The sequence below is a fragment of the Hyposmocoma kahamanoa genome, unplaced genomic scaffold, assembly GCF_003589595.1.
Source record: "Hyposmocoma kahamanoa isolate Upper Pololo Valley unplaced genomic scaffold, ASM358959v1 78, whole genome shotgun sequence".
Taxonomy (NCBI): domain Eukaryota; kingdom Metazoa; phylum Arthropoda; class Insecta; order Lepidoptera; family Cosmopterigidae; genus Hyposmocoma; species Hyposmocoma kahamanoa.
In genome coordinates this window covers 12334282-12360073 of record NW_020653945.1, presented here as the reverse complement: position 1 = coordinate 12360073, position 25792 = coordinate 12334282, and the positions used below count along the sequence as shown (strand labels likewise).

Sequence of the window (25792 nt, the reverse complement as noted above, 5' to 3'; positions counted from 1 at the left end):
AACTCATCATCCTGTCATGCCATTCCCGTTCAACTTTGTGTAGGTGAGATGATATTACCACGTCAAGTGAATTGCATGGAACTTGGCTGGCTGCACAGAGATATATCTAGATAAACGCCGCAAAATAGGCGCCTTGACGTCGAGTTGCGGACACCAGCCCGTTACACCAAGTACCAAGTAGACGCCGCAAGTGTACGTACTTCGCGTGCCCAAAGTAAGTGAAATTCACTTAGTTGCCGCTGCTAAACTTCAGAACGCGCTCGACCGTTATTGTAGATAAACACTAGTTGAAAATGTTTCTTTTTTTTTTCAGTTTCGTGGTATCTATTATCAGTAGTATCTGTAATTTCGATAATGTTTGCAGCACGTTGCCTCGAATATCCGAATATAGTGACCAAATAATTACATACATCGCCGGATATGTAGTACGAGTTATACAAAAAAATATATAATGCAAAGAATTAACAGTGCGCTGTCTTTACAAAAACCTGGAGTTAGTCATACATATGAGTTCGTTGCTTTTGAGGACGAAGGTGGTCTAGTTTATCCCACCTAAGATGCTATCCAAATATGCAGAGTAGCAGAGTTAAAAATCCGAGAAGTAATAAACAAATCACAAAAATTTCACACGACGCCGTCATTAATTAAACCTCTTCTGATTAATAAGATTTTGAGATTTTGAGGCAGATTATATTATGAAATAAAAAAAAAATGTAAATCTTGGACTGGACTTCTCTGTTTTTAAATACCTTAGGCCGCGGACTCGTCAGCCGCCACCTCGAACATACAAAAGAAATACAGTCTAATTGACAACCTCTTCCTTTTTTTTTTGAAGTCAGTTAATAATTGAAATGATAGAATATAAAATAATAAAACAATGTTCTGACTCTACATCGAAGGAAATTTATGAATCCCACAAATACTGATATTATCATTGACCTACTAATAAATGGACTTCGGGTTCGCGCTAAAAAGTGTCCGCATCTGTCGGGCGTTAAAATCGCATACAGAGCGTCAATCGCGCAACAGTCTTCGTTTGTTCGACTGAAAGCGCGGTTGTCAATCATGCAGTACCAATAATAGTAACTTGTAAAAATTACTGCAATAAAGTGTAAAAACAGGATTTTTTTGTCATATTTTCACTAAACAAATATATTGTGTTATCATAGTTCTCATTTAAGTGTTATTTTGTACAGTTTTACAGTATTTAATTGATATATAAATGAATAGTAAATATAAATTACAAAAGCACACAAAATAATCAAATAGCTAACTATCCCTTTTCTATACATTGCATGCGCAAAAGATGAAAAGAGACCCATTACGTCAGTTTCAAGAAGCTTATATAAACTTCTTAGTCATTTTCAATTGTTCGAACCACAAGCGATTGAAATATTTAGACAAAGAAAGTATAGAGTCGCTTTGATTTTAATGTTATTTTTTAAATTATTTTTTATTAAACGTTAGCAATAACTAACAAAATATTGTTGTACTTGTTTTACGGCTTGGGATTGTCTATCAGAAGTCAGAAAATACATTTGCCCGAAATAACGTTAGCTCGAATTTTCATAATGTGAAATGTATTTTTTTACGAAGAGTACAAAACACAAGCTAATTTTGTGTTTGTGAAAAGCATCGAAAGCGTAACGGTTTTATTATAAATCGGTTTTCGAAATTACGGATATTTGAGTTTACGATTAGTTGGAATATCGGTACATTTCCTATAGTACACGGTTATTTTCACATTTATTGTAGTAATATTTGTATGTATCTGATCAACTCTTTATTATATCTTTAAGTGGATTTGTATAAAATTCGACTTAATAATATTCATAAAAATCAATTAATATTTACGAGAAAGGCTACTCTTACTCTTGTGTTCAAGTAATTTTTAGTCGAAGCTAAATATGGCACATTTTGCTTAAGTTTCCAGTAGAAGCTGAAAATGGTGTTTTTGGGCCTTAAATTGATGCAAGCAAAATTAGGCAGTACAGCAATGACGTTACAATTTAAATTAAATGTTTTAGTTTTTTATATTTCGTTACATGTCACTACGTTTGTATAGCTTAACTACGGACAATTTTTTCGTGGTTTTTGTATTAGACCCGATGTCCATTTCTTGGTGGGTCAATGGGTATTATTTATATTTGTTCAGAAAAGGCATGTTCAAACATATTATGACGACATTCATAAGTGACAAACAAAACTTACCTGTCGAGTGTGTGCATTATTATTATTATTATCAAAACTCTATCTACTCCGACCACCAGAGATCACACATGGCTATGTGATTTTCAGTGGTCGAGATGTATCTCGCTTACCCAAAATCCTGCAAAAGCGAGACCAGGCTGAAATCAGGTAAGAGGTCTGTGGGTCGTCAGCGGGCAGGCCCTCGCCTTTCATGTGCCCTAATAGTAAACCCATTACTTCGATGGCGTCTTCTACGAATTTCTCTTGGCCGACAGCTAATCCTATTGAACAGAAAGAAAAAAACTAGAAATAATCAAATTGATTCCTTACTTTAAACTGACAGAGCAACACACTAAAAGCCTAAAATATTTAAGATTTATAAGACTTGAATAAGAAATATTTAACGCAACGTCATGGTAATTAGGTTTCTAGTTACCAATGAGGCTGACACACTCAATGGTCTTGCCACGGAGCATCTTGAGTTCCTCGGTATTGGCGTTGGCGATGATGTACTTAAGGCAGGGCAGTAGGCGGTCATAGTACATTACGAAGTCGTGCTCCACTGTGTCAGCCACAGATGCGATCGTCGTCACAATCTGCTCCAGTACAAGCTTTGTGCCGCGTTGTACCAACTGCAATAAAATATTATTCTTAATGCTAAATCAATTTAAGAGAAGCCAAAATATATGTTTGCGAAAGATACGGTACCTATAATCGAAATAAGACAGCGGTTTTATTTGTTTGTTAAACGTTTGTCAGTGAACTGAGATCCCTAACTCTCTATAACAGAAAGAAAGGGAGCAATTGCCACTGTTTTTCTTCCAATGTTATGGATGTGATGCACCGTAAGTAATAGATGTATCACAAACGAATCATTGGGTAGCACAGATTATTAAACGACTGTATCTACCTCAGTAAATTTTGTAGTCAGAATGGCTTCGAGTTTGCCCATCAATGGTTCAAGATATTGAGTCAAAATTGGCTTGGGGCAGTCTTCACTGAAGTTTACGAGAGCAGCAGCAGCGTGAGCCTGGAACCAATGTTATTTAATTACTTTAATTATGTAGGAATGAAACTATTTTTCCGGATTTAAATCGCGTATATTTGTTTTTTCAAACAATTTAATTATTTATTTATAATTTAATTTAATTTATAATTTAATTATATATTTAGTTTTAATTTATTCTAATTTCTATTAATAATTAATAATAAATTAAACTTAATAAAAAATTCATTCCATAAAATAATTTGTAAAACTTAATGTAGCGTAAATTGGAATGTTTTCTTTGTAAAATTAAAAATAAGGTATTTAATTAATAACTATTGTAACTATAGTGAAAAAATAGGGTGGTTTGCATCAATATTAGACATAACTGGTTGAAGACTGTACCACCTCAGTCAACCGTGACCATGGGACCTGTAAAGGGCCCGAAACGTCGGTTTGTTTGAAAAAACAAATATACGCGATTTAAATCCGGAAAAATAGTTTCATTCCTATGTATAACAATCGCGAAAACCTAAGAACTCGTTACTTTAATTATGATTTTTTATTGAATTTATAAATATTAAATTTAAAAATTTTATTGAAATTTTATTCACAAAAAATTATTGAATATCACAATTATTTTTTGTGAAATTACTCCACTAGTTTGTTATAATTATTAATACAAAGATCGAACACTCACAAAAAATTCCTTCGATCCGGCCGGATTCGAACCGACGTCTTCTAGCTTACCGTGCTAGACGCTATACCAACTAAGCCACGGAACGAACCAGCGAATCTCACGAATTTTTCTATGTGCTTGCGTCGTGTCTTATTTGGTTTTTACTTTAATTATGTTTAAGGTTCATTTTCAAAATATAGTGATTCGCTATATTTAATATGTTAGTTAATTTTGTATTGTAATCGTAAAATAAATTTTATGTACCTGCACGCGGGGATTAGCATTGTCATCGAGCACCAAAAGAAGGCCAGGCACTACTTTATCGTGGAACTTCTTCTCAAAGGACGGAGCGAAGTCAGTAGACATCTGTCCAATAGCGTTGCAAGCTGCATAGCGCACGCGCGGATGCTATAAAGCGACGGTTAAGAGTTGTATGGCTTAGTATTTAGTGTTTGGATTTTGTTAACTGAACTTTATTATTCTTCAGTTACACTCACAGGATCTGTCAAGTAGTTGAGCACAGCACTGACAACTTGCTCGAGCATGGCCTCCATTTGCTTATGGCAGCCTTCGCCGGCCGAGGACACGGCCATGAGCGCCGCGTGTCTTCTCCGCCAGTCCTCAGAGTTTAGCATTTCAGGCACTTGGCCTACGATTAATCCCAACATGATCTTGCCGCCCAGGCCGCAGCACATGCGGTCAAGGGCAGACTCCGCTGCTACGTAGTTGCTGAAAAGGTAATATAGAATAATATAAAAACTAGCCTTTTAAAAAGCACCGTAACATTATTTTATATTGTAACGCATGTGTAACCAAGGGACTGACACCCAAATGTAGAAACACAGGATGCTAATTATCTTGTTGATTACTTTAGTAAGATTATTTAAAGCTGCATCAAATAAATGTAGCTAAATACAGAATCTTACACAGATAATTCTTTTTAGTATGTGTTTAGCTATTGGCATTTTACCCATACTGTCTTCAGTAATAGTTGAGTGATTGGTCACTATTTTATTTTTCGAAGGCTCGAGCAGTACTGCAAAGTTGCAGTACTCTTAAGATGATTTGCATGCAACCTAGTGGCTAATCTGAGACGTGCCTTAATAATAAAATGTGCTATGGTAAAGTTGAAGAAAATGAGGTTGATTACTTTTCGTTATCCTCGTCGGCTGCGTCATCCTGAAGGGACCAGTCAGGCTCATCTTCCAGCTCGCACATCATCTCGAGCACGAGCGGCGTCAGCAGGCGGATGGCGTGCGCGGCCTGCCGGCGCACCATGGCCGGCGCGGTTTCGCACAGCGTCACCAGCGTCTCGAGAGCCAGCTGCCTCCAGTTGTCTTCGGCATCAGTGTCGCCGATCACCTAACAAAATGTTATTTCTTGGTATCATCTTAAGTATCTTCTTATTCTTCAATTTAATATTGAGGCTCTTGTTGATGTAGCACTCAGCATGATACCTACCTAATCAGTCCAAATTGTTACCCTTTGTCAAAACACGCATTACAATCTTACACATAAATAATAATTTTCTACTCTTTCAAGTCCATGGAATAGCAAAGCATACATGTTATGTGTTTATCTGGATCAAAATCAATAATCTTCTATCAAGAACATTACAAAATATCAGATGACCTTTGATCAATCTGTGGCAAAAAGAGTAATTTCATTACTTCCATAGTGCTGTATTTAAAAAACAAAATATGGGAATTTTAAGACAATGTCTGTTGTTATGATATTAGATAATATTAGCGGAACTAAACTCTATATACTGAAAACCTACTGGAGATTATGCTATTCATATATTTAATTTAGATACCTTTATGCACACTTGGAAGATGTTCTCTAGCTGTGGTCGCAAAAATTTTGGAGTGGACTCAGCAAGCTCGATAAGCACCTTAAGAGCTGCGTCGTCTTCGGCGTTGTCGATCGACTGCACTACCACCTGTTGTACAAGAATACAATAGTACTTAAAAACGTCAAAATAATACAGTTTTATCAAAGTTTATGTTTCACTAAAGTTTGTCCTGAGAGTTACTATCAAACTCCATCCTATGAAAGGTTGGTGTTAGCGAATTCCCAATTTGATTTTGCACAATCTGGCAGTAACACATTTCATCAGGAAATGTGCACGTAATACTGTGTGCTACGATGCCTCACATGTAATGGAACTAACAATAATAAGGAAGCCTCTTATTCATTGTAGTACTTTTCAGTTGGAGTTCACAATACATAAACACAGGTTTCCAATGTATCGATGTTGAACATTGTAACAAGCTATTGTTACTGCTAACCTGCATAAGAGGAAGCAGGACATCCTGAAAGTGCTGTTGGATGACGGGTTCCTTGTCGTGCAGCAGTATAAAGGCGCCGATAGCCTTTACGGCTTGGATGCGTAATGCATCTGACTCGGTAGGCTGCAGCGCCGACAAAAGCATGCGCTTAATTACATCCAGATTTTGGTTCTGCTGGTTACCGAATACTCCTGGCACTGAACTGTTAAAATAAAAAACATTAAGAAAATGAATTTATGATTTATAAACCATGTTTTGTGATTATATAAGGGCGTCGTCCGTGTAAACGCTAATAACGCAGGATAGACCGCGTGACACTGGTGCGTATTGGACTGCGCGATTGCGCTCGACAGTCGCGCGTGCAATCGCGCACTCCAACACGCGGTAGGCTTGTATGGTTCATGAATTACGTACTATTACGAATATATTCCCGACACTAACTAATTCGTCTTGGACGGTTTTAATAGTTCATTGTTCTTTTTAGTTCAGTACGTACTAGGAACTGTCTGCGTTGATAGTCCACCTGTCTTTTATTGAGTGCGAACGGTGCGAGTGGGGCAAATAGCGATCTTTCACTACTTTAGTACAAGTTCGAATGGGATGCACGATTGAATGTTGCCAGCTCGTTCTAAGTCTGTAATACGTATCTACGTTATGTATATATACAAGCTTGCAAAAAAGTTAAGCGTTCATATTTTTTGGTAGGTGTGGTAGGTATCTGTATGTATAATATCAACCTACGTGTACGAGTATATGAAATAGTTGTACCTAAATGTGAATTTTTAAACACACCATTCTAACTAAAGTTCTTGTTTTGTAAAAATGGATATTTAGTTAGAATGACAGTCTTCATTTTTTACAGGTTTACCTGTAAAAAATGAAATAGTAAGGAAAGTGAAATAGTACCGATTCTATACAAATTGTATTTTTAAATATTTAGTAGTATACTGTTGATACTAGAAGTCTGTAGTAGTTCATGTGAATAAAATTACTAATTTACTAGCAAGGACAAGACGAACTAAGTAACTAACGAAGTAGATGAACTAGAAGACCAACCAAGTTCAGTTGACCGATTGAACTAACTACGATCGCTCCCGCTAAGGACCGATCAGGCACAAATGTAACAGGCGGTCTTTCCCTTTTCCTTTCAACGTGTTTACCCGCGTGCTCAATCACGCACGATTGCGGTATCACGCGTAATAAAATGTGTAAAGTCCGCTAATAGTTAAAATTTAGGTAATAGTAGCAGATACACAGTAATGGTGTAATTAATGAGCAAAGAGCATTTCTGTTTGTACTTAACACAAGTGCGATAGGTAAATGTTGAAACTTACGTAAACATACGAATGCCAGCTTCCTTCATATTTGCGTCCTGGGAGTTGGCGCAATTGAACATGAACTGTAAGAACTCCGGCCATTGGTTGACGCCGTCGTCATCGATGTGGTTTCTGGCAAGCTCTGATACTACGTCGCAAATCTTTGCAAAAAATAAAAAGAAATTTAAATGCTAGTTACGAACATTTTCTGAGGCCGTTAAATGTCCCAACCTTGCTCTAAGTTGTTTTCATTTGACATTGTTATTATCGAGATTAGTCAAATAAATATTGAGAAGATACCAATTTAATTAGAATTTTCTTGTATTGACTGTACTTTCTCTGATCAGAGATGCAATAAACTCTGTATTGAGAGGAAGTCATGGCTTGATCATTCAAAATTAGACCAAAAATGTTAACCTCAAACAATGAGCACTACACAGTAAGACTATTTTGTTCTTTGTGAATTCCATTTTAGGACTGTATTGAATTTTCAAGTGGATTAAAAATTAGTTCAACTCTGTTAACAATTCAATCTTCATATTAGAACACATTACATAATAGTGTTACAATAAAGTTTACAGATTTTTACTATGAATTTTGATTAAGATCTTGCTACTAAGCTACAGAGAGAAAGTCGCTTTAAAAAAATCATGACCTTGGATTCAAGTCCTTCAGTCAAAATATTAAAGATAATAAACATAGATAGTAATATAAAACATTACATAAACTCAGTCAAGTGGCCTCTATATGCACTAGTCTTAGTTACCCAAACATTGACGATTGTAGAGAACTGTGTAACTATACTGAATACTCTCAGGGAAAAGAATAAAGTGGTTCTGCACAAGGTTCCAGGTCACTCTGACAGGGTGACCAGGGTGACTGAGGGTGACCGAGGAACCGGATGAATTGGCTAATGCTGGTGCTATGGAGGCCTTTATTGGTCCCAAAACCTTTATAGCTCGGCTGAAGCAAAATCTGGTTTCTGTATATCTGGGCAGGAATGGCATCAGAATGTTGACTAGAGCCTTAACATGGCATTGTGGATTGAACGAGCAAGCACATGTCAAATCACTGGGGAGAAAAAAACTCTTTAGGGTAAAATCTGGCACTAGGCGGATGAAATTCTTCTGCCTCCAGATTCAGATCAGTTATTGGTCAGTGATGGGAGGCTGCATAGGCCCTGAATGAAGACACTAATAATAATAATAGAAAATAGAAATAGTATATAAGCATCGTATTACCAACTTAGTGGTTGTATCAATAAATATGAGAAAACAATAATTTTATAAAAAAATGTATTGATGTGGTAAGTTGAATACATTCTTGTGGATAGGAAGTGACGAGATATTTAAACGTGACCCTGTCGCAATTGACACAGAGCTATTATAACAGTACTACATAGCAATGTTCACTAACACTGCACAAGGCCTAAATATCAAGGTCACAGTAGTGACAGTTAGCTATAAAAATGTATATTTACAACACGTGTTGACTGTCATAGATCAATTGGTACACAATGCATGCACAATTGAACACCTCACTCATAAATCTAACTAGGATTTAAGGTCAAATGGGTACTTCTATGTTGCAGGTCTTTATACAGTCCAAATTAACTTTGTTGAAATCAACATGTATGAATTTTCAATTTGCAGGTATAATATTGAAACTGCATTGGAATAATTCATTAAAAGACATTTTTACATTTGAATCTGAGTATGTTGATAAGATAACTAAAAAAAGTTGCTGCTTCATTGCTGTTTTGTTTACTTCAATTATTGTGAAGTAAATGGATACCAATATTTTATGTTAAATGTTAAAATTACACATTTTCTAAACTTCTTTCTAAACTTAAATAGGTCTACTTTGTTGCTCGGGATTGCATCACCAAATAAGTAACTAAGCAATTTGCATACTATGAAAGTTGCAATTAATTATCGCAGTAATGTTTGTTACACTGTGAGCTAGGAAAGTAAAAAAATTACACCTATATTATTTAAGAATATTGTTATTGTATCTTAAGTAAAATTTTAAAATATCATGGTAGGTAGGTAGGTAGAAGTATTAAGAGTTATTATAAAAATACAGTATTAATAAAGTATTGTATTATAAAAACTGTTATACTCATGAAAGATGTTTTAATACTGTGGACATACCTTTCGACGCAGCTGTTGGGTGACATCCATCTGGAGTGATAGTAGCAATTGCTCACGTAACAAAACTTGCTGTTCAAAAGGCAGCTTGGGGAAGAATTCAAAGAACTCTGCGCTAAGAAGGCGGCGTAACAGTACAGCTGCTGTCTGCCGCCCCTCTTCACCCAGTTCCACATTTTGCACAGCACCCACTAGGTGCACTACTTTTGCTTCAGTTGGGATGTTGTTGTATGCTTCCTGTTTGTAACCAATGTTCCAACTAGTACTTGTGTGTCATTACATACATAGAAATGTTGAAAATTCCTCATTGAGTTTTTGTTTCAAGATATTTATGATGTGGAATTGTTCAATTTTGATAATGGCAGAACAGAATTAATTTTAAATTAATTATAATTATTATTGAAAAAAAAAATAAGGGCTAGAAAAGTTGAAATATACTAATAATACCTATGTGTAGGCCCTGAATATACCATATATATAACACTTAGTAGCCAGTTTCTAAACCCCAATACAAGTTTATGTCAACATTATTATGTCAACTGTCATTAGTACTATTTTATAAATACATGATCTTATACATAGCGCAAGTGCATATGCTAATATCAAAATGTCTGCGTAATGTACATAAATCCATTCGCTCTTTACAACTTGAAAATAGTTTAAAGATATTTGGGTTTATGCTATTTACGATTCAATGAGTTTAGCAAGCAAATGGTTATAATAAATTATCCGGCGAAATCACATGGAATGACCGTTCGCCGCCTAGTTTATTGGCGGTTATACGAAAAATGGTTCGCTGGCTGAACTCTATGGACCTGCATCAGCTCGTTTCAAAATGTTAAAAAACCCGTGCCTTCCTAATTTGCTCAACGGTAAATAAAGATTCGTCGTTGTTTGAGAAATTACATGCAAAAATCCTCCATGACCACGTTTTGACACGAGGCTTCCCAACATCAAGCGAAGGTGATATTTAGTAATTTACTACTAATTGCAACAAAAGTATTTTATAAGCAAAAACAATAATTTACACTTACTTCTGCCTGGGATCGGATGTCATTATCTGTTGATAACAATGTATTTAATAACTGGAAAAACTGCGCCTGATCTCCTGCCATTTTGAACTTCTTCAAAAAAGGCCGTCTTTTTGCTTATAATTTCATGTGGCAATTCAAAGTTCCACCATGTTGCCAGTGTTATTTAAAACATAAAGTCATTCCCTTGTCTATGATGTGCATAAAAACCGGAAATAGCAAGCTTCAGTACACCAATTAAATAATAAATAAAAAAACGTGCTGGGTAGTCTTTCCGCTGAAAGCCGAGTGTACCACTGAACAGGGGGTGTACTCTCGATTTCCGTCCGACATCCGTCCGAAACAATTACTGTCAAATAATATTCGACAAAATTAAAAAACAAGTAAGTATCCAGTATGAGGCTTCATTCGCAACACGCGTCTTTTCATTTGGTCAAATATTGCTTATTTAGCAGTAATTGTTTCGGACGACGCGCGATGTCGAACGGAAATCGCGGGGGTCTACTCGCGATCTCCGTTTTTTCTCCATATTATTGGTGACCGTTGGAATGAGAACTACTAGAATTAATCCGATTTTTCCATCCGATAGTCAGATCCGACCTTAGAGTATGGAAAAAAATAAAAGACAGGAGCTGCCCTAACTACGGAATAAACGGGCATAACTAAACAAAAATTGGACCATCTAATAGTTTGTGAATTGAACGAACAAATGGCGGATTTCTTCAGTGTCGTACCATAATCTATCGATAAGTCATTATCGACATGCGAACATTTAATTAATGTAAACTCTGAGATATAGTCGAAGTCCAAAAATGTAAACAAACAACACCAGCTGTCAAAGTGACATCTCACAGACCATAAACCTTTTTTTCCACGTTCGTTTATTTAACAGGTTCCACTGTATTGTGACCATAGATTTAGTATATAGGTACCCATAGATTGGCAATGCAAGTGAAAGAGAGTTAGTATACACGTATGTTAGAACGAGATGGGTAGACGAGACCACTTCATTATAAGCTATGAGGCTATATGAACCTAGGGTCAGCTGACAACGAAACAAATTTCGTTTGTTTTTGAAAAATAATTGGTTTTAAAATGTGAAATAGTGTTAAACGGACGTTTATTAGTCATTGTAAAGTTTTCAGTGTCCGGATGTAACTAAGTACTATTTAAATTTTTAGCTGTCTAAAAGCACTACCACAAAAGTTTTTTATTTAAATATATCCGTAAAATTATACCATTCAAGTGCATTAATAACCCAAATGTATACGAATTCAATTAAAAAATATATCAAATACGTGAATTTCTGAATTTTCATAACCCCACTTTCATAGAGATTGACGCAATCGATAATATGTTATCGAGATGTCATTAACTGAAAAAAAGAAAGGCAAAGGCGTGACTTGCATACAGCCGAAATCATCTTCATACTTAATTTTTTTTTATTTATTGAATCAGAAATTTCTGGATTTAGTACTTTATATTTAATTAATATTGCATTAGTACATTATATTTTGTTTACATTAAAACGAAAATTTCTTTTAATAGCATAGTTGAGGCACCCATTTTTTATGTTAATTATTGTTGTTGATTCAGATTTCCTCAAAACATTGAAGTACGACAGAAATGGCTTATAAAGCTAAAGAAAGAAGACTTTTGTTAGCTTCGATGTCCACTGGTGGCGCCACCGCCATCCGCACATGAAGCCCTCGACCAATAGTGTATTTGTAATTATATTACAAATACATTTAATAAATATAACTAGAAATTATTGTATATAAAATGATAAATAATTATTAATTTCTCACAATCCTAGAATTACTAATTAGAAATGTATTTATGTGAAATAATTATACAACGCCACTTAGTTCAAGATACTACTAGAATTAAATTAAAACTTCCTCTTAAAATTTACATTCTTGTTTAGAACTGACAGCTTGATGATAGTTTGATGCTGTGTTCGATTTATTATTAATTCCAAATAGCTTTTCAATACGTAATTTCTCATCTATGTACAAAGATTTTGAATTCTAGTATCTAATTGATTTTTGGAGAGGAATAAGTATAAATACGAGTTGGCGCCATTGTAACAACACATTATCGTATCAATTATTAATAGGGTGAAACTCTGCCCGAATAAATACCAAAATAACGACATTTTATTTTCATTTCGCTTGTCCGCCATCCTGTACTGCTTTCGTTACACTTTCCAAAAAGTTTTCAAAAATATGCAGCAAACAAACACTTTGAGGAAAAATGCTTTTAAATAAAACGCCTTTAGAGGCAAGCAAAGAGTAAAGCTACGTTCTGGTTCTGTACCCACATTATTCATGCGGTATGTCTTACAATTAATTGATTTTTGTGTAGCACTACTCTCATCAACAAGAAATCAGCGATTTATTGTTGTTAGAGTTCTGTTCTGTTCCAAAATACGATACTGATTTTTTTCAAATTTGGTACACATATTCATTGTGTGACCAAAACGTGCAACGTAAATAAATTAATTCTAAATTTTTAAGTCACTATTGGGAGGGAAAGTTCTTAAGAATATATATTTTTTGTAATTATGAAATATAAATATTTTTAAGTTGTTTAAGAAAATAGACAAAAATTGATCATTCTACCCTTTATCTTCGAAACTACAGAGACTAAAGTTTTGAAAAAATACAGAAATTGTCTTTTAATTTCCTACTATTGCGCGAATAAACCTATATTTGCTGTTGGAATCTATTGGAGAAAATATTCTTCAACTACAATGTTAAGTTTGTACCGAAACCTCTCCGCGCGAGTTGAACTCGCACTTGGCCGGTTTTTTGGTTTTATTACTTATCTGCAAATTCACTGCTGTGATGCACTTCTATGTTATCATATCATACAATAATTATAATAGTTATATTTGTTTGTAGGTTGCGGTCGTCAGCTTGGTTCGTGGCCTCCATACTATCGCGCCGTAACTGATCATGGGTCTTATCACCATTTTGTAGAGCCATAGTGTTATCTTGGGTGAAAGTCCCCATTGTTTACCTACCATCCTGTGGCACTACCAGAAGGTGATAGTAGCTTTCTTAATTTTCTATTGAATCATTAATTAACTAGTTAATTAACGTCTCGGTATTTTGTGTTAAGACATTTTGGTGAATACAACGAAGTGAAATGCCGGTGTAATATGTTAATCGATATTAAAGTTAAATCAGTGGATGGCGCAACACTATTTATCTTGCACACATGCACATTATACGCACACAGATGTATTTTTGTTTTGGTCTCGTCTCCAATACGTCAGGGCCAATCTATGGATATACTAAATCTATGATTGTGACTAATAAACTATAATTGATTATTACCCTTTTGGGTTGAACAATTTACAAAACTGTTTAGAAACATTTTGTGTCATAAAATAATTTCAATTAAAAAAATACCAGGAAATGAGAAAGGTCACGGCCCATGGAAAATTATGCAAAAGAAAACAATCGCGAAAACCTAAGAACTCGATATGCAAAAGAAACTTCTTAGAATATTCTTTATATTGGGAACATAAACTATGTTTTCTATATCAGTGGCTAAAGTGTTAAATATTGACTTTTGTTTTTACTCAGGCAAATTAGGAACAAATAACGTATTTTCATGTATAAACAAAAGCTTATCAGTTTTTGTTCGCTATTATTCAAAAAAAATATTATAAGATAGTACAAAGACAGGACAGATGTTAGTATAATGTTATCTGTAATTGCTATTGTTCTCGCTATTTGACATACAAAGAAAGATTTTAGAAATGAAAAAATAACGGGTCGAAGCTTTTGCGCCACCTACAAGCTTTATACTTTTTCAAATTAGTTTTTTAACATTAAAGGACAAAAACTGTGGCATAGGTACTATTATACATGAAAATACATGATATGCAATAAAGTATTGAGTACCTACATCATCTGATCCTATTTTTTTGCAAATTTAACCTTGATCTTTAACAATAAAAGACCAGAGTATTTTTTTTTTTATTCACTTCCACTCGACGTACTTGAATCAGAATCAGTAACATTAATTATAAAAGTATCCGATACGTCATCGATAAGATGGTCTAGGTGCATCATTTTGTTCTCTTGTTTTATTATGTCCTGAACACAATCACTCCATCTCTGTGGTGTCACCAATTGTAGACCTTCTTCGAACAATTGTCTCTTCGTTCATTTTGAAGGTCTTATTGTTCCTAGCAACGTGCCCCTTTACTTGCGCCCAAACCAATTCGATGGGATTTAATTCGCAGTGGTAAGGGGGCAGTCGCAGAATGGTGACACCGTGTTCAGCAGCCAACTTTTCCACGGCTAATTGTTGATAATTAGATTTTTCTTTATTGACTATTTCTAATAGTTCAGCTTTGACCATGCTGTCTTCGAATGGAATATTCTTTGATTTCATCCATTCTTGAATATTGCTTTTCCGCCAGGCAGAAGAAGGGGTCTGTTCTAGCTTTCGAGAATGGTAGGGGGCATTATCTAAAACTAAGACCGAGTTCTCTTTCAATCTCGGTAAAATACCCCTTAACCACTCCTCGAAATGCTCGGAATGCATTTCATCGTGGTAACCTTCAGTTTTCTTTTTTGATTCGAAAATCAGCAAACCACCGTCTACAAAACCCTCTTCACTGCCCACGTGTGATATTATTAATCGTTTTCCCTTTCCTACTGGATTTTTTAGCCCTGTTGTGAGCCCTTCGAGGAAGGCTTCTCTTGACGATTTGATCTTCGTATCAACTCATGTCTTCTTAACCGCGTGCCCTGCAAATAAAGCAATGATCAATTACTTGATTATTATCTATGAAACATTAAAAAACAAAATGGCGATCAAAATTTTCTTTTTATTCCATATCATAATAAATGTCATTGACTAAACGGGAATGAAAATTACCTTCGTTAATCCAAGTTTCGTCTTGATAATATATAAATCTCCCTTCATTGCGATATTGCTTGATCGTCATTAAATATCGTTTTCGCCACAGTACGATGTCTTGCCGGTCAATCAAACAACTGCGGCGCGTGCGGGTAGCATACTTGAAATTCAAATGTTTCAGCACTTTTCTCATAGTATAGGATGAAAAATCAGGCAGATCAGAATCGTCGTTTACAGCTTGGACTATCTAAAAATACACATACAAACATTAAAAAACTTAATACTGAATAGACTGAGATAAAATAATCTTGAATTTAGCAGCATTCCTTTTTTCAAATCGTTTCAAACCATATTAGCACAGATTGCTTGTATTAATGATAAATACCAGTTAATTTAACTCTCATCAAATCTTTAGAATGTTATTGATTTATTTTGAATTAGTATTTAGATAATTATCTTTAATAATTCCGGTACAATATACTGACCTTTTTAATTGTCGGGCTCTCGTTTCTATAAAAAAATTCATGTACTTTTCTTCTAATGGCAGAAAAGGTGAATTCATCAAGTTTGTTTAGTATATCGGTCTTCGGCCCACTTTTTTCGGGCGAATTAAATTCTTCTCCAGCTTGATTTTCCATCACTATTCTCCGGACGGTTTTTTTAGATATACCCAGAATCTCAGCTGTTTTGTTGGCACAGTTGCACAAAGACCAATATTCATTTTGTGGCCAGGTATTAAATGTATGCTTGTAGACATTCATTACCATAACCTTACAACAGACCTAACAGAGTAAAACCAAAACTTGACAAAAAAGAATAACACAAAACGAAAACTCAACAATAAATACAAAAACTCAACAATATGACGCATACACAGCAAGGGACACATTCGATAACGACAGCCGTCAGAAACCGAATGAAGAAAATCGCGGTGATGCACTGGTGGGGATGCAACCCGACGTCTTGCCCCGTTATCCATCGCTATCGATCAAATACTGACTTTTCATTGTTCCTTTTCATTATAATATTAACTTATTATTCACACTTCTACTTATAAGTATTTGTGTTTATACATAATGCAATTAAAAATCGAATAAACATTAAGGACAGCCAAAGGTTGTTCATCCCCGAAACATTGCCAATAGGATGAAAAATCTTTCCACAAGAAACAGTTTTTTGAGATTATCTTATTAATTATGGTGTTTTAAATAAAAAATATAATTCGATAATATTTTGTTTGTACATGCACACAATTTATAAATAATATAAAACATCTAGCATTAATTTTTAGCCGTTTTCACTGTTCCACAATCCGTGGAATATTTTTTGTAACGGCATCACCTTTATTTACATTTTTGGACTTTGATTTCATCTCAGAGTTTAGATCAATATTCCATTTGGGAATATTTTAGGTTATTATGAGAATGTCCGGGAATGTCACATGAAATTTTGAATTTATTGTTTTGCGTTTACAAATACTCAAGTATTATGAAAAGTCAATTTGCACAGAAAAAAATAATATTTGTAATTTGAGAGTATATAAAAAAGAGAAAACTTTAAAATATAAATCCTATACATTTACAACCTTAAGATTCTTATTTTCATAGAGAAATTTTTAAACAGATTCCAAATAGTGTTTTTTTTTGTATTTATGCATTAGTATAGAATTAATATCAGTGACTGATTTAAGTGAATCTTTAATACTTCCATTTAATTTTGGAAATAAATGAAAGTACATAGTAATATTAATAATTATTATTATCATACGTTTATTTGCTTAAAACATAGTATACAGGTATACAGGAGATGTAACAAGAGACAGTGTTAGTATAAACATGTTTCGCAAATATTAAATAGCATGCAAATGTCTGATTATACGATGTCAATTGACTATTTGATTTGTGCAGAAAAATCGACACTTCTTCGAAGTGAGACAAGTAGTCACGAGCGACTGCAAGTTGTGACAAGACACGTCAACCGAGCTCTATACACGTTAGCGCTCGCCTTCACTTGGTCAGCAGTAACACCGAACGATAGCAAAGCAAGGCAACGCAAATAAGCTGTCTATACGTTGCTATTGGCCTTCACCCGGCAACGTTAGACCAACATGGTCTTTGTATTGCTTTGTATTGCTGGCTTTATAAAATAAGAATTTTTAGTAGTTACAATTGTCAGTGGGAAAAAATCGGAAACGAATGGATAATTTTGTTTTCAAGAACTGAGAATGCCTAGTAAGTGAGTCGTGTTTAATCTAAATTAAATATAAAATTATTTACCAATAAACCTAATGATGGGATTACACTACCATGTAATATAGTTACATTCAAAGTTATGTTAAAATTTTACTCCTCAAAATGAAGTCAATAAATGAAGATGGTCTTTGATTCAATGTATGATTTTCAACCATTCTATTTTGTTTTGATTTATAGGTAAACTTGAAATAGTAAAAATAATAAAAACCTCGTAGTGAATTGTTTTAATAACAGAATATCGATAATATGTACGCTTCCAAGAACAACAGTATCTCAAAATAATCGTTAACAACAATCATCAAAATATACAAACAAACAGGCAATCTGAAGAAACCAAAGCAACATTTGGCAAGATTTATGAATTAACTACTTAAATATGTCGAATTACATGAGATATTTGGGCTTTTGTGTGATTTACAGACAGAAAAATAACACGTGCCTGTATAATGTTACATTCGGTCGATCTTCGCTTTTTCAAATGCCACATCCCGTATTGCAGCGGCGACGAATTTTTATTAATAGTTAATTGTTCTCACTGTCAATATTTTTGTCCATTTTATTACAATACATGCGAATAATTTAATAAAACACTTGGAAAACCATTTGTTTTGACATTTGATGTACTTTCCTTTCACAACTGTAGCATGTACCTACCTCACCTACCTCATGTATTATTGCTGGACACGGTTGGCATTTAAAGTGACGTTACGTATTTTCGATTCCCGTGTTTCACACAGACCAATGTAATGCTACCTCTTTTGGCTTAAGACGGCACGTAATAGTTAAACAAAGACAATAATATGTCTATGTTTTCGACGTCGAAATGCATCATATACATATAACGTCTGATTTATATATGCCAACATAACATTTAATTAGTTTCCATAGTTTAACACCGCGTTTACACTATCGTCGATTGTTTCGACTAAACATTCGTCGATAACATTCGTGTCGAGTGGTTGAAACGCGTTCACACATTCGTGCGATAGCGATCGCGTCGTGAGCGGTATTTCGAGCACGAGTCAAAGGACACGAGTTTTTTTAAAGATGTGCTTTTTTTGAGAGAAAAGTATACTTTTACAATCAAATGTAAAAATAAACTCTTGGTATTTTATGGCATGTATCCATATTATTTTCGTAAATATTCATACAATGCATTTTCATTAAAATGTATACAAGAAAAGGTTATTGTAAACTTTCGGACAACACTCAAACGGGATTATTATCACGGCCGTGTATATTAAACTGGACCGCGCACTAAGTTAATAAAACGAGCCAAGTGAGAGGCTTCAAAGTAGTAATGCGTCTCTTTCATTCATGTGTCAGCCAGCCGTACTGTTTTTAACTTTTTAATTTTTAGCATGACCAAAACTACTAATATCATTTCATAATTCAAATTAGTATACTTATTTCATATGCTACATCATAATAGAACGTTTCATTGTTGATATATGTTTTTTTCATTATCACAGTAAAAGCATATTACCTTTAAGCTAATTTTATTTAACCAAAATTAAAAAAAGCTAATGCACTAGACACTATCTAACACGATTTTATTTAGCCTTGGCAACTTGTTAGACAAGGACAGACCACTACTTCGAGCTCTCTCACGTAGCTCGGTTTTTTTATTTAAAATAAACCTTGACATAACCCAATAAGGTGTAAGTTTGTAATATTGGTATATCCAAGTGCGCGATCCAGTTTATGAAATACATATATAAATCCGTGTAATTATATTTGGTGTCAATTTCAATAGTAAAATGTAATATGTAACTAAAATCTAATAAATTCCGTAGGTAGTTTTAAAAGTGGTTACATAATAATGATAAAATCACAAACGTTATTTAAAAAAAAGCAAATGCTTTGTAATAATTTTTACGAAAATGTTATGGATAAATATTATAAATCATCGAGTGTATATTTATCACTGGTTGTTTACTTTTTAACACAACACAAAGTAGGTACTTGTTTTTGGAATATCTAATAATTTAACAAACGTTTACATTTCATTGCACGCGACATCTAAGTATATACAATGGTATAAAAATACTTACATTATCTTCAGTGTCAGTTCAGTATTATTGTGCGTTCGCAGCCATACACTCACCACAAAAAATTTTCCAAGTAAAGAACCATATAGGTCATGTACATCTTCCATACCCGAAATTATAGATTGTTTTTTTCTGACGAAGATATGCACGAAAATTTGCCATTAAATTCTTCGCTTTCAACTCATTGCCTGGTAATTTTATTATATTAATACGGTTCCATGCATCGTTAACTTTGTGTTTAATTTTGTGGTTTGGATGTTTTGAGTTTCAAATGAGTTCTTCGGTTTCATACATATTGTTCTAGAAAATACAAGCTGCGTATTATCGCTTTGGGAGTAAGCAGTTTATTCACATATAAAGTACTCTGTGGTTTATCTGAAGCAGGATGAATAAGGAAATGGCAGGCTTTTGAAGTTACAACTACAATCTTTACAAAGATTATTAATTTTATTTTAAGTACATTATGAAGAAAAAAACGACAAAAGAAATAGCGATGAAGAAGTTACAACTATATTCCTTAACAGAACCCAAATTACAAAAGACTTTATCCCGAAAATTCTACTAATTACGAATTCAAAGTTTTTGTTCAAAGTAATTGAAGATAATGTGATCTATGTGAAAGTGAAAACATAAATATTGACTACTGCCGCTTAAAAGACTATGTAAAAAACCGAATAAGTGAACTAAGTTATTTAAGAGAAATTGAAAACAATCTATTAGAACTACAATGGAAAATATTACCGAGTATCCAATAATTTAACGAAGACATGACTAAAAGGACTTGTATCTAAGTCAAAACCATTAATAAAAAAAGGAACGAATAAGTATTGTTGCCACCAGTTGCCACGTTGCCCAAGGAGGAAGTAGTAGAATACGTAGACGGATCAATTATCATTTTTTTTAAATAAATTTTCTCATGTTTATTTCAGTAGGCAGAGGTTTTACCCTACAGCCTCTTCATAAAAATTATTTCCTTGCAAACTTGTAAATTTTTTTTTATTGTAGTCATTCCTTTATTTTTTTTCCATTTAGGGTCATAGCAATAGAAATTTGACTCTGTTCCAGAACTCTACTCGATGTTCAAGTCAGGATCTGAGTATGATTTCAAGCATTGGAAATACGACCCTAATGGCAAGGACTTGAGTATGATTTCCAGTGCTTGAAATCATACTCAGATCCTGTCTTGAGCATCGAGTAGAGTTTTGGAATACGACCCTTTGTCTGACATTTGGCTTGTTGGGTAATTTGCCGAAAAATTTGAAGTGGTGGAAATTCCGGAAAAATTGCCCAAAAACTGGAAAAATATAATTTCGAAGGCTTATATTACGTTCTACGTGTAAAAATATCTTTAGTAGTTTTATTTAGTGTGAATTATAAAATTTTGCACATCTTGCCCGGGGACCACTTGTCTGGTTCACCTAGGTGGACCACGGGCATTTATTTCTTCCCATGGCTTACCTATGTCCACCTGGATAGACCAAGGGCAATTATTTCGTCCCGTGGTTCACCTAGGCATTTATGTTTTGTCGTGAATCACCTTATTATTAAAATCCTTTTAACAATTCAACTGCAAAAATATAAGACTTTTATTGTCTATTTATAGAAAATTGTAATGAATTGAATTTGTTGGCAGTAGTTAAGCTAGAGGAACAAAATTTAAAACGACTTCACATCAGCGAAAAACCTTCAAGAACCATACAGCTTGGCAAAAGAGTATGGATTTAATGAGGGCGCCTAGATAGAATATATGGCAACCCGATATACTACGACGAAAAATGTTTAGATACTTGTTATTTTTACACGACCCGAAAACTTTCTTGGTAGGCAACAACATTTAAATTTCTCGGAATAATACAACCGCACGTTGGACGAAAGCTAAGCCAGACTCGTATGAAATTCTCCAAACTCTTTTCTTATTTCCAAAATGGGATGAACCCAAAATCATCTCACCTCTTTTTTTTCTTCTTTGCATTATTTGTATAAGTAATTATGCAATAACAACTTGTTTCTTTGTAGTTAAACTTCGCATAATTTTAGTAACTGGACGAACCCAAGTCGGCAAGCAGTAATGTGGTAAAGTTTTTGTTTCTTGAAAATTCTGAATTTAACATGTAAATTTTAAATAAATAAAGCGTATTTTGTTATAACAGTTCGGTCTCTAAACACATGAACTCAGTCACCGCGTCACGGCCGCGCGGCGGCGACATATTCGCGTCAAATAAACGCGCCCTTAAGAGTTAATTTTCAATTACCATCAGACTCGATCCATCCACAGTAACAACATAATATTATATACCAACATAATATGATCCCTCACAGAATTATTTGTTTTTATAATTTAAATGACCTTTTTCCTTCTTACTAAGGGAGATTCAAGCAGGTTTGATAATTATAATAAAATAAATAGGATAAAAGGGAAAATGAACCATTTATTGTTTGTACAATTTATTCTAATAAAACAAAATAACAATTTAAAATTTTTTAATAAATACTAATTTTCGGATAATATCGCGGTTTTTTAGATTAATTTTACTCCCGACGTTTCGTAGACTGATTTCTTCGTGGTCACGGGGCGGAATGAGCTGTTGGTCGTCTTCGATGTCTAACATTCGCGTAAACTTATAAAATTTTGAATCAATCAGATTCCAAAACACTTTCATCGAGATATTCCACCCCAGAAAACTCTATTGTATCTTGGCTAGACGTTCCGGCAACAACAAACTCATCTGAATCACATGAATCTGAAGTGGTCTCGCTACTGCTCTCATCTCTGACGTTAATAACTAATTTTTCAATGTCGTCATACATAGTCATACCCCTTTCATAATACTCTTTTTCAATTTTAATAACATGTTGGCATGAATTTTTCCAATCTTCGGCAGTAATCGCTTGGAATGCTTGTTCAGCTGCCATCTGTCGGAATAAAAATATTATTGATTATGAGTTCAACTTAATAATATTAAGAAAAACGAATTATGAACTAGATCCCTACCTTTATGTCAATGGACCCTACATTGACAGAGGCAATTTTATGTTTTGCTATTCCCCATATCAATTCAATAGGATTGAGGTGACAATGATATGGAGGCAGCCGTGCCACAGTGTGACCATGATCCCCCAATATTTGGTCAATTTCATAAAGGGCCTCTGGCTTGTGGCGTTTTACAAGCATTAACAATTCAGGTTTACGCATCATTTCATCAAATTGTTTACAGCTTTACATCAGCAACTTTTGTTGCACTAGTTGGGGCCTTATTGATGACTACCGAATGGTAAGGAGCATTGTCCATAACAATAATGGAAGGCTCTGTCAAATTGGGAATTAATTTCTCGATAACCCACTTAGTGAAATTTGCTCTATTCATTTCAGAATGGTAATCTTCATTCTTGTTTGTGCCACTGAAAATTAATAGTGCATTTGGAACAAACCCCTTTTCACTCCCAGCATGCAAAATAATATATCTTTTGCCTTTAGATATATTGTGTCGCACTCCACTAACTTCAATTGATTGCCAACATTTTTTAAGCTTGTAAGATGAGTGTGCGTAGCTTTCATCCAAAAAAATAATTTGTTTTTGGAGTTCTTGAGGCAAATTTCTATTATGCATTATAATTTTTTAAATATTGTTCCCTCTTTGCTGCTATATTAGGCTTCTCCATTAGTGCCGATCTGTCTGTTTTACATTTTTTGTAAGAGAAACCCAGAGAATATAATATCTTTCTTAGATGTTCACGGCTTCCATTAAATCCCAAATCTTCTTTAACTACAGGTAATAAATTTCGTAGTGTAGGCACCTTAAAAGAAAAAAAAAGTTTTTATTTATTACATAATACTGTTTTTTTATTGAAGAAAGTGGCATTAATATAAAATATAATACATGCCTGTTTTTTTACCGTGTAGAAGAAATGAACCTTTTGTCTAATTGCGCAGAGGTCAAAATCATCGAGATTTTTCTTTGGTCGACCTTTATTTTATTTATTTATTTAATAGTTTATTGTACAGGAAAAATACAACAAGTCACAAAGAATACAAGCGAAATTAAAAACAAAAGGTTCGCTTATTTCTAATAGAAATTTCTTCCTGCAGACCTAAATACAGGACACTATAACTAAAAGAACAATAAAATATGTGCACAACAAAACAAGAAAAAAAATAATATAAAAATATTAAATTGTTATAAATTGTATAAATACTTAGATAAATACATATTTTATAATATAATACCTAAGATATGGATGGAATAGTAGATAAATAATGCTCTTTAACTCTCACTTTAAAAATAGCTAACGATTTACTTTCGTGAACAGTAATAGGTAGTGCATTCCAAAGTCTGACCGCATGAACAGTGAAGGAGTGAGAATAGAAACCGGAATTGAAGCATGGAAAAGATAACTGGGACCTAACAAGAGAGCGACAGGGTTTATCCTGGGACCTAAGGAAGCTGAAACGCTCTTTCAGGTACCCGGGAGACACAGGGTTATGTAAAATATTGTAAAGAATGGAGACAATATGCAAATTCCTGCGGAGACGGATGGGAAGCCATTTGAGCTGACTGCGGAAATGTGAAATTCGGTCATATTTACGAAGCCCAAAGATGAACCTTATATATAGGTTTTGCAGTCGTTCAAGCTTATTTAGCAGTTCTTCAGTAACATCCAAATAGCAGGAATCAGCATAGTCTAAGAAGGGCAAAATAAGTGTTTGGACTAAACATATCTTGGTTTTTAAAGGTAAATCGTTTTGGAGGCGCTTAAGTGAGTGCAAGGAGAAATGGACTTTACGACTGACTTCATTAATATGACCTTTCCTATGTTTGCCAGGTGTAGAAAACACGCCATTATTTTTTTCACCTTCTTCAACAATTTTTCTTATGGTATTGACAGATTTACCTAAAATAAATACCAAACATACACAAATATACAAAAACACCAATTTATTTCAATTTTAAGTCTTGAAAGAATCAAAAATATTAAGTCAACTTATAAATCATACGTAAACATATATGTAGTTAGTTACTATTTTGTCAATTGAACACAAAAACTCGTTAATAGTATATTATAAGTAGTGCAAAGTGCGTAATTCGACATGTAGAACGTAATAATAATTGAATAATTTGCATAAATACCTGTCATATCGGCTGTTCTCTGATAAACGTTGTTAATTTCAGACAAAATTTGTCCCGCTTAAGATTCAGCCAAACATCGTAAAAAAAAACTTGGTATATCACTGTTCTACCACTACTACGAGTCGTTTTGTTCATTTTAAATAACAAAACAAGCAACAACCGTACGAGAATTTACAGAACTTCGTATAAAATTACTCAGCGCATACAGCAATTTTTTTTTTTTAATTTATTAAGGCTTTGGCAAAGCCATAAGCCTAAACATGAAGTTTAAATATGTTTCTGTAAACATGGCCGCCACAAAGAGGTTAGGCAATTTGAGACGGCGTGATTGGATTGACTCGGGATTCCTTAAAACGGGCCGATACGGGTATTTTAGTTCGAGATTCGTATAATTTCGCGTTTTAATCTTCGATTAAGGCTCGATGGCACTATCCTATTCCACTTTAAACTAGATTTCACAAAATAATTGAAATTCAAAATAAAAACGACACTTTTCCCTCCAAAAGGTCCAGAGCGAATCGCATACAATACAGCAATAACTTCAACTTCAACTTTTGTGTCTATGGCTCCGTCGTTTTGCGCGACGATTTTGCCAATGTCAGGGTTGAGAGACATGTGTACAGGCCCTGCCGACATTGGCTGAGCCGCTGGGAATACCTACATGGGGCAATATCAAAACGAGATAGCGAACGAAAATCGAAGCGAGATAGCGAACAGTGTTACTAGGTAGAAAGTATATTCAATCTCACCTACATAAATTGTGACATGTTTTTTATTTTATTACATTTCGAATACAAAAGTTATTTCTTTTGATAATTTAATATATTTTATAAATTT

General features: G+C 34.2%; 3 protein-coding genes across 3 annotated transcripts in view; all 3 read right to left on the bottom strand.

Annotated features, from left to right (window-relative positions):
- LOC113232962 (importin-5) overlaps nucleotides 1-10726 on the bottom strand; it is a 21433-nt gene extending 10707 nt beyond the window's left edge. The window contains exons 1-11 of the mRNA XM_026467883.1: nucleotides 10646-10726; nucleotides 9615-9848; nucleotides 7480-7622; nucleotides 6146-6347; nucleotides 5671-5796; nucleotides 5005-5216; nucleotides 4352-4583; nucleotides 4119-4262; nucleotides 3101-3220; nucleotides 2627-2822; nucleotides 2322-2471 (exon numbers count right to left, since the gene is read on the bottom strand). Coding sequence (XP_026323668.1) covers nucleotides 2322-2471; nucleotides 2627-2822; nucleotides 3101-3220; nucleotides 4119-4262; nucleotides 4352-4583; nucleotides 5005-5216; nucleotides 5671-5796; nucleotides 6146-6347; nucleotides 7480-7622; nucleotides 9615-9848; nucleotides 10646-10726 — 1840 coding nt within the window. The remainder of the gene's footprint in view (nucleotides 1-2321; nucleotides 2472-2626; nucleotides 2823-3100; nucleotides 3221-4118; nucleotides 4263-4351; nucleotides 4584-5004; nucleotides 5217-5670; nucleotides 5797-6145; nucleotides 6348-7479; nucleotides 7623-9614; nucleotides 9849-10645) is intronic.
- A 4038-nt stretch (nucleotides 10727-14764) lies between these two features.
- Nucleotides 14765-15208, bottom strand: LOC113233356. The gene has a single exon (XM_026468472.1). The coding sequence runs from the start codon at nucleotides 15206-15208 to the stop codon at nucleotides 14765-14767; it is 444 nt and encodes a 147-aa protein (XP_026324257.1).
- Nucleotides 15209-22333: 7125 nt separating this feature from the next.
- LOC113233268 lies at nucleotides 22334-25320 on the bottom strand. Its single transcript, XM_026468323.1, has 3 exons — nucleotides 24956-25320; nucleotides 22822-23624; nucleotides 22334-22742 (listed from the first exon to the last, which is right to left on the bottom strand). The coding sequence occupies exons 2-3, from the start codon at nucleotides 23023-23025 to the stop codon at nucleotides 22464-22466; spliced, it is 483 nt and encodes a 160-aa protein (XP_026324108.1). The 5' UTR covers nucleotides 23026-23624; nucleotides 24956-25320; the 3' UTR covers nucleotides 22334-22463.
- Between the last annotated feature and the right edge of the window lie 472 nt (nucleotides 25321-25792).

Coding starts and splice junctions, on each gene's coding strand:
- LOC113233268 (XM_026468323.1), bottom strand. CDS start 23,025: ATGATGCGTAAACCTGAATTGTTAATGCTTGTAAAACGCCACAAGCCA. Junction 22,743..22,821: donor TAGGGTCCATTGACATAAAG/GTAGGGATCTAG, acceptor TTATTCCGACAG/ATGGCAGCTGAACAAGCATT.
- LOC113233356 (XM_026468472.1), bottom strand. CDS start 15,208: ATGCATTCCGAGCATTTCGAGGAGTGGTTAAGGGGTATTTTACCGAGA.